This window comes from Bactrocera neohumeralis, chromosome 6 (assembly GCF_024586455.1).
Source record: "Bactrocera neohumeralis isolate Rockhampton chromosome 6, APGP_CSIRO_Bneo_wtdbg2-racon-allhic-juicebox.fasta_v2, whole genome shotgun sequence".
Classification (NCBI taxonomy): domain Eukaryota; kingdom Metazoa; phylum Arthropoda; class Insecta; order Diptera; family Tephritidae; genus Bactrocera; species Bactrocera neohumeralis.
Genome location: NC_065923.1, coordinates 61904692 through 61920744, shown reverse-complemented (window position 1 = coordinate 61920744; position 16053 = coordinate 61904692). Strand labels below are relative to the sequence as shown.

Below are 16053 nucleotides of genomic sequence, written 5' to 3'. Positions count from 1 at the left end.
AAAGTGATTCAAAAAAACTTTTTTCTTCAGGCAGTAGCCATTTTGTGAAACAAATTTTTTCCCACTTTTCCGTAGTTCCGGCCATTGCGACATTATTCTAGATTAATAATCTTTTTTTTTTTTGGTTTCAGATAACTAGGAGGGTTGAAATCATGGGTATGGTCACGTGGAAATTTTTAGAGACCCCCCAATTCGTCAGCTCATAATTTTTGAAATTTTTTTTACTTTTTTAGTTTTTAATTTTTTTCTGTACTCTTCTAAAATTAACAAATAACTAATAAAAAAATGGATAGTAAAAATATTAATTGCCTTTTTTTTACGACACTTTAAAAATTACCTGAAATTCATGCTTCTAGACCAGAATACCCCCTTAAGATTTTGCTTTCATTTGGTAAAACCGGATCCCAGAATTTGCATTAATTCTCTCCGGTAGAGATATCGAAATGAAATGTCGCACATGTCCCCTTCTCTTCAAAAAAACTTCGAATTTGTCGGAACCGCCGATATCGAAGCACTATAGTTTATAACAAACATCGATCTAAATCAAGCCCGTGTATAGACAACTTTTTAATTTGACCAGATATCTTCGCGAAATTGGGCATGGTTTATTGTTTAAGGCAACGCATTTTGCTGCCCTACATGATCACTTATTAAAATAAATATAAAGATATATTTATACCCTTTTATGCTATAAAAAATGCAACTGTGAAGCATATTTTCAAATGAAATAAGCGTCGAAGAAATTTTTTTGGGGAAATTTTGAAATTTTTGCATATTTCTACGCAAGTCTAAAGCGTATTCATTCAAATATAATTTATTTCATGATAATTATTTATAGATAGTGCATTTTGACGCTACAAAAGTGAATAAATGTATAAAGAATTTCCTGTCTACCAGTGCATTGCCGCCGTACCACAAATACATACAAACATGTACATGTATATATACAAGTATATAATTAGGCGCCGAAAATCAAGGTTTCGCAAAAGTTTCTTCAATGTCAATAACGCTGTCAAACAAGCACGGTCAAAACGCAGATCAAAAACTATAAAAATATGTATATGTATGTATGTATATCTTAATTTAAGTATATTTATGTCAGAATATACATACATACGCATATACATATACTATGCTATATGTATGAATGTTGGAGAACCAAAAACCCAACATCAGAGAGCGCACAAAAATCACAGTTGGGGTTATGAGCGCAATCATATGGACATGTAATTGAAGGCCAATGGCATAATCTCGAGCTCTTTTGAGAATTCGCAATATATTTATAGTATGGTATGTACATATGTACATACATATGCATATGTAACAGGCAAATCTAGTATTACGAGTATGAGACCAATGTGGTAGTCATAAGCAATAGGAAATTACAACGCAAGCAACAAACTTTTCTATATACATACATACTTTATTATTGTATATATGATAATTTGCACATAAGACCCAGCAAAAAGACCCGGCAAAATTTATGAGCACCTGAGAGCGTAGTACGAAAAGAGGACGAGAGCGAAACTCTTTACATCATAATTTATTATTGTGTATGTAAGTTTGTAGGTTAAGTTTTTGTTGCGCTTTTATTTATTTTATTAGGAACGATTTTTTGTTTGCTTTGCAAAGCAATGCATAACAAGAAATCAATTTGGTGCGCTACAGTTGATTATATTCGACATTTGAAAAATTAAAAGTTTTTCGAATATGGCATTGGCTCTGCTCCAAAAATGTCTAATATCGGCATATATAGTATATACATATGTATATATTTATAATATAATAGAAAGATTGAAATTAGGCATAGGAAAGGTACTAACAGAATTAGTTTCTTAGGAAACACAGTAATTTTACATGATGTTTTATTGATAAGAACTTCGATGTTTTAATATCGCCGGAATAACAACTTCCTGAGGCAAATATTCGACAATTTGAACCAGCGTAAACCGTTAGATCATTTATAAGACAATTTATTTTCACTCATCGCTGTAACAACAAGAGCTATAACATATACGGAACAATACCTCGCGTGTTCTAAGACCTTCTCTGAAGCCAAATTGCGTCCGTATCGTGTCCAAGATTATTGATTTGACGTAACCAAACAGTTCCGGATCTTTATCCAGCAAAGGTTCAGTTTGGTTGATGTTCGTTTTGAAAACAAGCCTTTAACTGTGAAAATACAATCGACTACGATGAAGATATGATAAATTTTATTCCAAAAGCTGATTAAGAATTTATTACTAGAAAATGCCGCAACAAGGTGCAATTCAAAAATTGTCAGATTTATCCCATTGAATTATGTGGGATGATCCAAATTTATTACTGGAAGTGACCTAACCACCTAAACTTTGACATTGATGTATTGAGGAGGTTTTGACGTTTAGCAATTGAACGAGCTGATGTGATTGAAATTACCAAAAAAATATATAATTATCGGAAGGATTTGTTGCATCGTTCAAGACCTCTTATAAAAAATGTAAAACAATGAAAATTAAATAAATTTGTAAATTTAAAAAACTTTGAAAACGTAATTAACGAATTAACAAGGAAAATGGTTGAAACATTTAATTGATTTGAGCTAACAAGCTTAAATACAGTTCCGGATCTTTAAAAAACCGTTCAAAGCTTGGTTGGTTCGGTATACTTTAACAAGCCTTTAAATACAATCGACATTTAAGAAATAACCACTCTTCTAAAAATTTAAGAATCTTCCACTACATCTGCAATAAATGCCCAAAAATTGTTATTTTGTTCGATCTGGACTTCGGAAAATGTTACAAAAAAATTATTTTGAAAACTTTCATCTAAAAAGTTGGGCATCCCATTATTCTGCAGACTTTATCCGGCCAAGGACTGACATCTCGAATGATTTTCCCAAAATTATTGGGAATATTTTCAACAACAACCGAACTGAAGAATAATTCCTCACGTGGCCGAGGACTGTCAACTAGTTATAACAAAATGAAAGCCTACTTAGCGCTCAAGACTACGACTTTAAATACTATTCTACAAACCCTATTCAAATAACTTTACAAATTTTATGGATATAACCAAGAAAGATTGTTTTCTATCTGGGATCAGGTCTACAGCAGCAGAATAAAATTAAGCCCTATCAACGGAACAATAGTCTATACATATCTCTGGACCACTTTGGTGGGCTTAATTTAACAATGTATATTAGTTACTATAAAAATGAAATAAATTTAACTTTTTACACAGTTGACAGGTTATGAACCCGTCGCCATACATGTACATATGTATCTCTAACGAGACCATACTTTATTAATCAGAAGTGGAATACTACGGATATGTATATATATATAGATCTATTCTGCTTGTGATACAGAGCTTGTATCAATGCCTTGTTTCATACCATTGCTTATGTGTTGTATTCGTATTGCTCTCTCTGATTTTATGAGCATTTGCTAATGTAACCTCAACAAAACAGCTGTTATTGTCAAGTATTATGCAATTAAATGTGTTTTTTGACTTGTTAAGACCGACTGTAGTGAAAATTATAACAAATTCTCTACTTTATATATGTACATATGTACATATGTATGTATGTATATGTATGAAAAACTCAGTGAAACCAATCGCTAATGTTTGTTTTTTTTCAATTTTTTTCCGTTCGTGACGCTGGCAGCCACAAACCTTTTTTGTTTGTGCCCAATGGGTGCTACTTAAAGGCAAGCAAACAAAACATACAACGATATAAGTATATGTATGTACGTATACACATTTGATTTTGTTTTTTTTTGCCTTTTCCGTAACAAAACAGATATGGCAATGGAAAATTTTCACTTTTTTCTGAATGACGCTCTGAATACATAGAGCGCGACAGACTGCAAACGACATCTGTCAAATATTAAAATACACACATTCTTATGGACACAGTTATGTAGTTGTGCAGCTGCCTCAATAACTGTGTCCATAAGAACGTGTGTTTTTAATATTTGACAGATGTCGCTTGAAGTCTGTCGCTCTCTATGTGTTCAGCACATAAGAATTGACGACGCGGAGAGTAATAGATTTAAATAATGCAAGAAAAAGCAGAACCAGCATACATATTATAATAACAAAATAATCAAATATTTAGAAAAATAAATTATAAGAAATGACGGTGAAATAGGTAGAAAAAGGAGGAAGTGAGAGAGAGAAAGAAAACATACATAAATTTGTTTTATGTACATATGTATGTATTTTCTTAATTAACTTAGACGTTATGTGAGAATTTTGGTTTTCGTCGCTGTATGTACATACATACATATCTCTAACGAGACCATACTTTATGTATGTATGTATATCAGTGCGTCTGATTAAAAATCATGTTTTTGGCAAACAAAATTTGAGTCTAACCAAATAAGTATTTTAGATGCGCATGTTTCAGCTTGAAACGTGGTGTGGTAAGACCGACATGACGAACTCGAAAATTTTGTTCAAGTTGATTCCATTTGAATAAGAATGAGCATATGTTATGTGTATACCTAAGCATATATGTACATATATTTACATACATGTGTAGACGTAGATTCTACATACATATGTATGTACGCTGCATGTTGACTTGAATTGGGTGATGTTCTTCATACTCTATATGTATGTATGTATGTATGTATATGATCAAATCAAAATTTTTGATAGTTTTATGATTTTAATATGAGTTTGAGCTATTGTTCTAATTCAATATTTACATACAGTTGCGTTCAAAAGCTAAGTAGTGCTGAACACTCTTTATGTTTATGTAATCAAACTTTTTTCTTAGCTTGCAGGAGAATGATCCTCAATTCACAAGAAGATTTTTTCTCTGATGTAAATCGAGGTTGTGAAGAACGGATGTGAGTCAATTACCAGATCTTTTTGGAGGGTCGGAACGAGGTCGCTGATGAATGAGCAAATCCAAAGTGAAAACGAAGTTCATTGTCTTTTTTGACATCAAAGGCATCGTCCACCATGAATTTGTATGAATTTGTTCCTCCTGGACAAACCGTCAACCTCAAATTTTACATGGAAGTCCTCAAGAGACTCAATCGGAGGGTCAATCGGGTCCGACAAGACATCGCAGCCGATTGGAAGTTGCACCACGACAACGGCCCGGCTAACACCGCCTTGCTTGTAAACAGCTCCCTAACCAAAGCTGGCATCCCAACGCTTACGCGGCGTTTTTTTTTAAATCGACTCAGTCCTATTATTTGCGGACATATGTACGTAGCGGAAAAAAACTTTGACCACAGGAATGAACCTGATCATACATATATCATTATTTTGGCAGGTGGTTTAACGTAATTTGAACGGATTACGGATTAGCTGACTATCAGAGATCTATCTTATCAAATAAAAGTCTTCGCTATAACTAAAGATCAAATATACAAACAGTACATTCGTAACGGACCCATATTTATTGGATCTATAACTATATTCGTGCAGTTTTTTTCAAAATTTGAATGTTCATTTAATAAAAACATGTACAATAATATTATTTCCAACACTGTCCATCTGAAGCTATGTACAGCATTTCCCCATCTTTCTGACAATTCGTGGATTCAGTATCAAAAAAAAACTGCGCTGGCTTGGCGGCCAAGAATGTATCAAGCAAATTTTTCATATCCTTTTCTTATTCCAGTGGGATGTTCTACATCGACCGGACCAAATGATAATCAGAAGGAGCAAGGTCTGGTGTATGAGGCAAAACTTCCCAGGCGCTATTTTCCAAATATTTTTTAAGCGATTTTGCAAAATGAGAACGACCGTTGTCATGATGGAAAGTTGTTGTCTCGTATCTAGTCGATGAGAGTTGTTGTCTACAGCCTTAACGTCGATGTTTTCTAACTTTTTAGAAGCTCCCAATACAGCACGCTTTTCTGATCACACCAAATACGGAGAATTATCTTCGCGACATTGGCCGGGTGGGTACGTTTGTCCGGTGAAAGTTGATGAATAAGCACCCACTCCCGACAATGAGCGGCAGGAGCGGAGGAAGCGGTATTAGAGCCAATGAGTGTGTTATTGGTCAGCCAAGCCAAATTCTCCAATTGTAAATCATGCAAACTACTTATTTACCCAATATATTTTGAACAGCGTTGTAGGATCATTGTTGAGCGTATATGGATTTTATCGCGTCGAAAAAACCTTCAATATCTACTGAATCTCTTCTTCCAACTATAATCATCTCATACAGTTTTGCTTTTTATAGGCATAAAAAAATTCAAGTGGCTTCGGAAAGTACATTTCTAATACACCTAAAGTACATATAAACAAGATATTAATATAAGCAATGATCCGCCATTATACAGTAGCTGTCGTATATTAAGTAAAATATACATTTTTGTCTGTTGCATATAAGAAAAAAAAACATCAATCGTAAGTAAAACAACATCCGATGCAATCGTACAAACTTTAACACATACGTACTTACAAATACTTATATCGCAGTTGCATAATTAATATATTAACCAATTGATCCTCTATAGAACAGATTGTAGACAATACAAAATCGACAAGCTAACAACTGATTAATGCCTAGACATGTGCACTCTGTATATATGGTACATTTTTGTTTATGTAAATATGCAGCTAATAAATAAATGTCTGTAAATGCAATAATATTGCACACGCCTGCACTCGGCTTATTTTGCAATATGTCACACAAATGCTAGAGACGCAGTAAAACTAATTACAATAGGCACATTTTAAATTTATATCAATTTGTACATTCATATATATATATATATATATATATATATATATATATACATACATATGTATGTATGTATATTACACACTGCATAAATTTTATATACATTTAAGTAGTATAAGCGAAATTACGATTGACGCAATTCAAAGGCACACTGGTCCAAAAATGCACTGGTGGAAAGAAATGTGCACAACAGGAAATAGCTTCGGTTATACTTCAAGCGATTACAATTTTTGGTAGATTACGTCATTTTACTTGTTAAAATCTAATTCAACTGTGAAATTTTTGCACCTGTAAAAAGGATACTTTCATGGCCGTTGAACGCGTTCTTCTCGAAATTTTACACAGATCTTCGATATATAATTACAAAGTCTTGAATGAAGGATTTTTTGTTCAGTTAGAATAATTAAAACATAAACGTCGAAATATTTTCCCCAAATATTAATTATTTTTGTAAGAACGTTTGAAAAGAAACAATGTATTTTTATTTAGAAGTTTTGCAGTTCAAGCTGAGGCTGCCGGAAATGGCGTCATAATGACCGTGTTTTAAATATTTTACTTTGAAAAATTTCCAAATCTTTGTAAAAAATATCTCTTTCGAACAAAAGAAATGTTAGAATAAAATAATTTTTTTAATTAAAAAAAATGAAATAGTGAAAATAGACACTTGGGTGAATTTATCATCCCTGTATGCATTGTAACAACATAAGTTATGATAAAGCTAAATACAAACAGTTGAAAAATGGTGAAAATATTATAATTTTGCACCGTTGATTCAAAAATTAGGTCAATTTGCTTACCACAATTGTCAGCCAATTTTTTAAGCTTATAATTAATAGTTTTGTCCTTAAAACCTACATACAGATGCGTGCAACTAATTAACAAGGCTAGTACAATGCAAATTGGTTGATATTTTAATTTCCGAAAAAAAAATGTTTAACTATATGCCTTAAAGATAAATTGTGCATATTTAGTTGTTGTAAATTTGCTAATTTTTTTGTTACCATGAAACCATTGTTTTGTACGAGCCTTATCACACACGGCAACTTTTGTTGCGGCAACTCTTAGTTTATAGGCGAGGGGGCGACGAGGAGAGGAGAATCGCGCCGAGTTTCCAGTGTTCAGCAACTCGCTTTGTGTTCTTATTCGTAACAGTTCGCTGCGACGTTTTTCGGCATTCGTGTTCTTTCTTTCGTAGTACATAGTTGCATTTGCGTATATTTTTTTGAAATTAATATTTTGAATATATATAAAAAATTTAATTTCATCTTTTGGTAAGTAATTTGCAAATATGTATACAAATATACATAATATAATATAAATATTTTAGTAAATGGAGTATGACGAAAAAATCTAATTAATTAAAGATATTGTGAAATGTATAGAGGAAGCCATACAAATTGATTCAGACGATAGTAAAAAGGGTGATATATGTTTGTTTTAATAAATAAAATGTATTTCTTAATTGATAGAGCTGATTAATATATGTGATAGAGTGGCCCAAATACCTATAAGGAAAAAGAAACGACAATGGGTTAAAGTAAAGAGTAGACAATGGGTTAAAGTAAAGTGAAAGGGAATGAGAAAAAAACTCGAGCAGAGTTGCGCAACACAAGTTGCTCGTGTGAAGGTAATGGGCGACAGCAAAAGAGAATCGCCCGAGAATTAGCAACTAAAGTTGCCCCATGTAATCGCAAACTACCTCGCGCATATTGTCATCAGGATATGGTAACATTACGTTGTCCATGATTAAAACGTATTTGAACTTTTCCATGCGCCCATTTATTTTACAAATAGGCCCAACACCTCACCACGAAATGACACCCCAAGTCGTTATGTAGCCGCCACCATGTTTTAAAGTTAGCCTAGTGTATTTGGGTTCCAACTACTTGGATCGAGGCCTGCGGACATAGGTTTTCCATCTGAAGGAATCCTATTTATCTTGCTTTCATCGAAAAATAATATTCTTCTCCACTTTTTTACTGTCCAATGGCGGTATTCCTTTGCAAACTCTAAGCGGCTCCTTCGATTGAGTTCAGATAGTAATGGCTTCTTCCTTGAAACTCTTCCAAAGAGTCCTGCCTCGCGTAATCATCTTTTTATGATAACTACGGATAGCGCATCTGGCTTTTCCCCAAAAATTGAAACTCGAATTTGATTTGCCGTCTTAAGGGGATCCTTTTTTGAATAAAGCGGATAATTAACTCGTCCTCCTGAAGAGTATATTTCCGACCCCTCTTTTTTCTTGGAACTTGTTTTGTCATTTTATTCTTGTTGAAATACTTAACTGCATTAATTAAATGCAAACCGCTTGGAGAAGTTTAGGGTCTTTGCAATGTCTGTACGATAACAGCCCTAGTGTCCTTATCACAAGACTTGTGCTTACTCAGTTTTATTCACTAAAACTATTTAATTTCTTAATAGTAACGTATTTCAATAAAGATATAAAGGTTTAGTTACCTGAAAGCAACTAATTTCTAAGAAATCTTAAGAATTCAACACGCGTTGCTAATTACATGCACTGCAATTATACTCACTATTGCATAAAAAACCTCAACTATTTCAGAATAACGGGATTTAAAAAAAAACATTTACAGTTAAATCTGACCATACTTTCATAAAAGAGAGTTCAAAATAAAATTATATTTTAACCCTTAAATATTTTACAGAAAGCATCATTTAATATTTATAGGAACAAGTCGTTGTTAATTAGTCGCACGCATCTGTATGAGTGGCTTCAAGGTATATGTTGACGCAGAAAAAAATCTTAGCTTGAGTTAAATTTTTTTTAATATATGTATTACTAGGTTGTGAGGAGTCAGTTAACTGTTAAAATACACTTTTCCATTAAGTTACGAAGAAATAAACTGATATTGGAAACCAAATTCTTGTATTGTATATTTGAATACTTGTATATCAATCTTTTATACCATGTTCAGACCGACACTTAATCACACGATTTCGGCTGTTGAATGGATTATCCCACTAATCTTAAAAATTTATCAAGATTTCGCCATACAAAAATGACAGTTCCAAATCACTTCATTGAAATGATTTGAAACTGATCCACGCTAAATCTCTCTGTGCGACTCTGATTTTGCGCAATCTACTTGTCAGCACGGGAAATCTGTTACATTATCACAGCTGATTTAGACACTACAAAGGGGAAAAAATGTAAACAAACAAATTTTTTTTAAAGCAATGAATCTAATTTCATCTGAAAATCGACTTAAAAAATGAAAAAATGCATCCATTATTTCTATTATATGGAGAATATTAAAAAAAAGCCGTCTTTTTATTTCAAAATACTATATGACAATCTTTTCTTTTGATAAATATTAAGCGATGTGAATTCTTGAATGACAATAACAGCTGTTTTTTGATCTTTCTAACGGCAGTGAGAACACTGTTGGGTTATGAAATGCTTAAATATAATCTAATCTTTTAAACTTTCGGTCTGAACATGGTATTAGGTTTAATTAAAACTGTTACACATAAATTGATGTGTTCTTAAACTATATATTGTTTATACATATGTATGTATGTACGTAAAATAAACTTTATAGGATGACATTGCGTTTAACAGATGTCAACAGCCTTTGAAATAAATTCATGATTGTTAAAAAATAGCTACACACGCCAAAAGTGTGGGAAGCAGAAGTTTCTATTTTTTTGCCAAATTTTATTTAGTTCAACTAAAAAGAAAATATTATTGTATATAATGCATATAAATGTGTTATTTTTTTTTAAATACCTACAACAAAAATTAGAATGCCAAAAGAACTATATACTTAGGTATATATTATATGCATATAATATATGTATATATGTATAAAGAAATCCGTTTTGTCAAGAATGCGTGACGCTATCAGTCAGTTATACACAGCTGTTTTTTCTTTTTGTAAACACGCTGTGGGTATTTTTATACACATACAACAAATATATATAATATAATTAGCGAATTAGCCCAATTGGACAGAGTACTGGTTTTGCGAAGAAAAATAGGAAAGAAGCGGCTATTACTAACTAGCCATTAGACCCAACAGTGATGAAGGCATAGAAGAACATTCAAAGCTGTAGAAGCTTTTTATAAATAATAGCCTCATTCCAAGGGTAAAGACGTCATGGTACACTGCAAATATCAAACAACATATTAACGCAAATTTATAACATTCTCACTGTAGGGTGCAAACAAAATATGCAAGATTCGTTCTCGCACAAACATTTGTGTATGCCATTCGTTGATTGCATAATAATTGAAAGCACGCTCGGGTAATACCGGCAAGTGCACGCAAACAGAAAGCGATGAGAAAATTATACAAGCAGTCATTAAGTCCATAACAAAGTGTGAAATGGGTATGTAAATTAAAAAGCTAAAATCAAAGACCATTGTCACTTTCGTTCAAAAATGTTTTATACGTATACGCACAGACGCAATTAAGCCTAATTATATGTACTTATGTACATTAATAATGTATATACATTACACATGTAACACATATAACAAATAATATGTAATATATTAATATGTAAATGTAAATGTGCAATAAATTACTCAACCCTAAAATAAAATATATCGGAAAAATTATACATAAATCTAAACGGTACACTTATAAGCGCATACATTTAGTACATCTGCCTGCATTTGCAAGTTTATCTCTTTCCTTTTCCAATATATAATATTTCGCACTCACCCTTAGCCTCCTCATTGGCACGCGCAGCCACTGCCGCTGCTACCGCTGCAGCTGAATTTCCTGTTGCTGCAATTTGATGTTGTGGCGACATTTGCGCCGGCGTTTGCATAGCCGAAGACGACGACGATGACGATAAGGACATCGCATGTTGATCCTTCAGCTGTTGCAGAGACGTCAACTGCTGTTGCCCCAAATTGTTGGCGACATGAGCAGTATGCTGCAGCGGATTCGGCGCTGCATGGGTGCAGGCTGCAAATAGCATTCTGAAGCGTAGCTGGATTTCACCTGTCTTCAGCTGCTGCTGCTGCTATAACTGTAACGACTCCGTCGGCTATACACCTTTGACGCCGCCGTTGCGGTAGAGCGCATAAATTTTTGGTATATGCTAAAAAGGGCAACCACTATTGTAGTTGCTATTGTATATGCGCGTTAAAAGTCCGGTTAACTCTTGAGTGAGCACTGCTCAGCAACGGGTTATCCAATAACGTTACACGTACTGATAACTGATTAGTTGTTGTAACACTGAAAACGCGAATAAAATAATTATTTTTTTACAATTGCCGTTCAATTTAATGAAAATTGCGATGGGCTCAAGAGAGCGCAGATATTCTAAAAATAGCACAAGACTATTTATTGCAGACACTCACAACAGTATAACTGCTGTTTTTTTGTTGTTAGTGTCAAGCTTGCAATGGCTACATGCAATTTTTGCGCAGGGATAGTTGTAATAAAATTTGTTGTTGCACTGCACTTATGCATACATTGGCGGTAGCTTCAAAGCTCTCACCTCTCTACACGCGAAATTTGCAATAGCTTCCTGTGGACAGCAATTATTCTTGGGCGTCGTTTTAGCACTCTTCTGTAATTCGTATGATTTCGATTTTTCCTAAACACTTCGGATAGGCTGTTTTTCTTTTCCTTTTAACTCCTGAAATGGGTGTGACACTTAAACATTTATTGAAAAAAACTTAATTCAACACATCAACATCACAAAAAATCTATATGCACTATACTGCACTGGTAGAATGCAAAACTTCGGACTATTTCATAATCAAATGGCTTTTTTATATTTCTGCATCAAACAATTAGCACTTAGCACTAGTATTTACTTTGTAATTATTTAAAATTTTTACGCACACTTTAAAATAGAATTTATATACACGAATGGTATTAAGAAATAAACCGCGGATTTATTTCAGAACTTCCAGAAATTTCACAAGTTAAATGCACACCAAACCGAACAATTGTGTATACAAATGCAGAGCGACACGAAAGGCTCACGATGTAGAAAAACCGTTGATGTTTCCTCGCCTTTTTTCCGGGTTCTATATGTCACAGTTTACAACCAAAGGAGTTGCCGTACACATACATGTACACATTCAGATACAAATTATCAAACTTAGCAACCGGCTTTTAAACTTGTTTTTACAAACGAATTCTTATTGGCGTACGGCACGTTTAAAGTAAAAATAATCGCAGTGATCAAACATAACCAACTACAACTTTGAGAGCACTGATCAGCTGCTCAGGTGTGAAAGGTAAATTTTCGTTTCGTTAATATGGCAGCTTTAGTTTGCAACTGACAGCTGTTAGCCGGTAAGAAGTGGCTATGTTCACTGCTCCGTGTTTCTATATATCGATAAATTAAACTAAATGCAAGAATAATATCAAAAGTAGATAATAAATAATTGCGATAAGTTATTGACTTTCATAATTAAAAAAGGACAAATACCTCCATGAATATTAAATTTTTATGCAAGCAACAGTTTTATGTTGTTTATACAAGTACATCGACTGTTCGAAATATATTCCGTGGGGAAATATTTCAAATCGATAACAACTTATTTGCCCAAATAAAAATACAACTCAAATGTCTTAATTTTTAATAGCGGTTCATTAACCAAATTACATTTATTTGTTTTTTAAATTTTTATTATCAACTTCTACACCATTCATAATCGACCAAAATTCACTAGATGTAACTCCATACCACAAAGAACGCACAACAAGTACAACGAAGAGCAATTCGCGTAGGTGTAAATGTTTCTTTTTCAAGTCGCTGTTTGGCCACCAACGCCACCAACTTTTATATGATGAGTGTTGTTCATTGTTTGGTTGCCTGTTGTTGTTAGCGTTGTTGCCATTATAGTAGTTTTATGCAAACATACGTAGTTCTTCCCGATGTTCTATCGGTTTTGGTGGAGCCGGTTCCTCCCACTCTCCCAATTCGGCATCATAATATTGTGCAGCACGGTATGGTCGTAATTCCCATGGTACTTGCTCTTCCATGGAGGTCAATTGTACACCCAAATCCTCCAAGCATGGTATGTCGGACCGAACAACATCGGTAATGCATTCGCGCTCGATACGTTCCATATGTAGCTCACCAATAGGTTGTCCAGGACAGATAAGCTCAGTGAACTTGGCTTTCAATAGGAAGGTTGGATCCCAACGCATGTCATAACGACGGTATCCCCACCATTTTTCATCTTTGCGCATTACACGGTGGAACCAGTCAATTAATTCGCTCAACTGGTAACGTTTTGGTCTGCAAGGTGGGAGTTGGGTGTTTAACATACTAGAAATTATGTAAATTCAACATTGCTCAAAACCTACCCAACAGCTTGATAAACCTGACCAGCAGTATCGGGATCCTTAGCGCAATTGACAATAGCTTGTGCAACATCCGACACAAAAACTGGTTGTTTTACAGTGCGTTCGCCAGCAAACCAGAGTGGCATGGCACGGAACTGGCGACGCCAAATGTGGGCGTAGTATCGTAGGAAACGATCTTCAGAGCCATAGATGTCAGCTGGCCTAATAATGGTGGCCTCTGGGAATTCATCGCGAACAGCACATTCACCGTAGTATTTGCTCTTCAAAAAGTTGCTGCCACCCTCAAGCACAAAGCTCATTGGTTCGGGACTAGCGTTCAAAGCAGACAGGTGAATCAAACGTTCTACACCAGCTTCTTTGCTGATTCTATAAAAAAATTAAAAAATACATGGTAAATCTTTTGAATTAAGTTTAATTTTAGCTTACCTAGCAATGCGACGTGCACCTTCCACATGCACATCATTGAATTTAAAATTTTTAGTCTCGAATTCACGACCAACTAAGTTGATAACTACATTTGAGTACTTCACAGCATCGCGTATCGCTTTTTCGTCTCTTAAATCATAAAATTGGAACAGCACTTGACCCAAATCGCCGCACACTTTAAGACGAATAGCCTCTCCGTGGTCGCCACGATAAGGCATTATCATTTGAGTACCAGTTTTGCCAAGCTTGTTGCAAACATAGCGACCTACGAAGCCAGTACAACCGAATATAGTCGCAACAATACCATTAAAGCTGCTGCGTCCGCCGGTACCACGACGCATGGTGCTGACATTGGTGCTTTTTAGTGGACGAGGACCTTCGGAGGAGTTCGAAGCATGGCGCACAAAGAGTACGCTCAATGCAGCGCTGCTCTGTTGCTCTGAAGTAATCAAATGGGAAATATTTAATAAAAAATATATAAATTATTGTATACATTTTAATGCAAAATGAAAGTTACATAATATTTATGTGCTCCTGTTAGAGCGACTGTGTATGATCAAACTTACTTGCTATCTGGCCATTACGCAGCAATATTAAAGAGGCCATGTTTAGTTATTTCGTAGGTTTTTTTGGAATAAAATCCCAGTCGATCCGTTATTTATCGTCCCAAGGAAAATTTGCAAACACTCGCCCCTAATAAAAATTACACTCGTACAGAAAGGAAAAAAACAACCACACGTCTAATTTTGAAACGTCAAATTTTGACGTTTTTCTTTTGTACACAAATATGTTAAAAATAGAGCAAAAATGACAATGTCAGAGACTTTGCTGGATTTGGATTTTGTGGTAATTTATGCCTAAATTAAAACGTTTGGCAGTTCAAAAAATAGTTAATACGTTTATCATTTCCTTGTCAATATATTTGAGTTAAGTTTAAGATAGTTATTTAAGATTCTATATATTCAGTGAATTCTAATTTATTCAATAATTACAAAAGGAAAAAATCATAAAGGAAATTCAGCAAGTCTCGAGTACCTGAAACTCCAGTAATATTGAAAAAGTTTTGATGGAATCCCTGAATAATACTAATACACTTTATTATTCCTATGAGTAAAAAGGAGTTGGAGAATGACATGCACACCAGAATTTCGAGTAGTTATGTCAATTAAAGGATCTAAAAAATTTCTACAAACTTTAATAAAAATCTCGTGAAGGAGAAGCATTTGAATATTTATGCTAATACCATGTTCAGACCGAAAATTTAATACTAAATTATATTTAAGCATTTCATCATAATTTTATACAGTGATACTCAATGCCGTTATGAAAATCATAAAAACAGCTGTTATTGTCATTTGAATCACATCGCTTAATACATATTTATCAAAATCAAAATTTGTCATATATTATTTTGAAATGATTCAAATCTTTTTTTTTTAATATATTTCGCATATAATACTTTTCAAATAATGGATGCATTTCTTCATTTGTTAATTTTTCAAAAATTAGATTCTTTGCTTTAAAAAAATTTGTTTGTTTACATTTTTTTCCTCAACACGTAACTTGACGTATCTAAATCAGCTCGTCGATAATCTTGTATTCTAGATTTCCTTTGCTGAC

General features: G+C 33.9%; 2 protein-coding genes and 1 long non-coding RNA gene across 5 annotated transcripts in view; all 3 read right to left on the bottom strand.

The window, feature by feature from the left end:
• The window catches only part of LOC126763151 (uncharacterized), a 33011-nt gene extending 20121 nt beyond the window's left edge, over positions 1 to 12890 (bottom strand). The window contains exons 1-3 of one of the 3 annotated variants that reach the window (XM_050480403.1): positions 12501 to 12890; positions 12179 to 12319; positions 11392 to 11913 (exon numbers count right to left, since the gene is read on the bottom strand). In XM_050480403.1, the coding sequence (XP_050336360.1) occupies positions 11392 to 11653 (262 nt within the window). In that variant the 5' untranslated portion in view covers positions 11654 to 11913; positions 12179 to 12319; positions 12501 to 12890. The remainder of the gene's footprint in view (positions 1 to 11391; positions 11914 to 12178; positions 12320 to 12500) is intronic. The other 2 variants (XM_050480404.1, XM_050480406.1) reach the window with 2 other exon arrangements.
• Positions 5371 to 6652, bottom strand: LOC126763252 (uncharacterized). The gene is made up of 2 exons (XR_007667597.1): positions 6415 to 6652; positions 5371 to 6332 (listed from the first exon to the last, which is right to left on the bottom strand). It is a non-coding gene; the product is annotated as an uncharacterized LOC126763252 (long non-coding RNA).
• A 376-nt stretch (positions 12891 to 13266) lies between the features above and the next one.
• On the bottom strand, positions 13267 to 15182 carry LOC126763190 (NADH dehydrogenase [ubiquinone] 1 alpha subcomplex subunit 9, mitochondrial). The gene is made up of 4 exons (XM_050480480.1): positions 15000 to 15182; positions 14434 to 14872; positions 14008 to 14373; positions 13267 to 13939 (listed from the first exon to the last, which is right to left on the bottom strand). Exons 1-4 carry the CDS (start codon positions 15037 to 15039, stop codon positions 13546 to 13548), a joined length of 1239 nt encoding a protein of 412 aa, XP_050336437.1. The 5' UTR covers positions 15040 to 15182; the 3' UTR covers positions 13267 to 13545.
• Positions 15183 to 16053: the final 871 nt, after the last annotated feature.

Bases quoted from the DNA above. Each gene is read 5' to 3' on its own strand.
- LOC126763190 (XM_050480480.1), bottom strand. From the start codon at position 15,039: ATGGCCTCTTTAATATTGCTGCGTAATGGCCAGATAGCAA. The intron at 14,873-14,999 runs GTAAGTTTGATC...TGATTACTTCAG, and splicing joins GCGTAATGGCCAGATAGCAA to AGCAACAGAGCAGCGCTGCA. The intron at 13,940-14,007 runs GTAGGTTTTGAG...CCCACCTTGCAG, and splicing joins CAGGTTTATCAAGCTGTTGG to ACCAAAACGTTACCAGTTGA.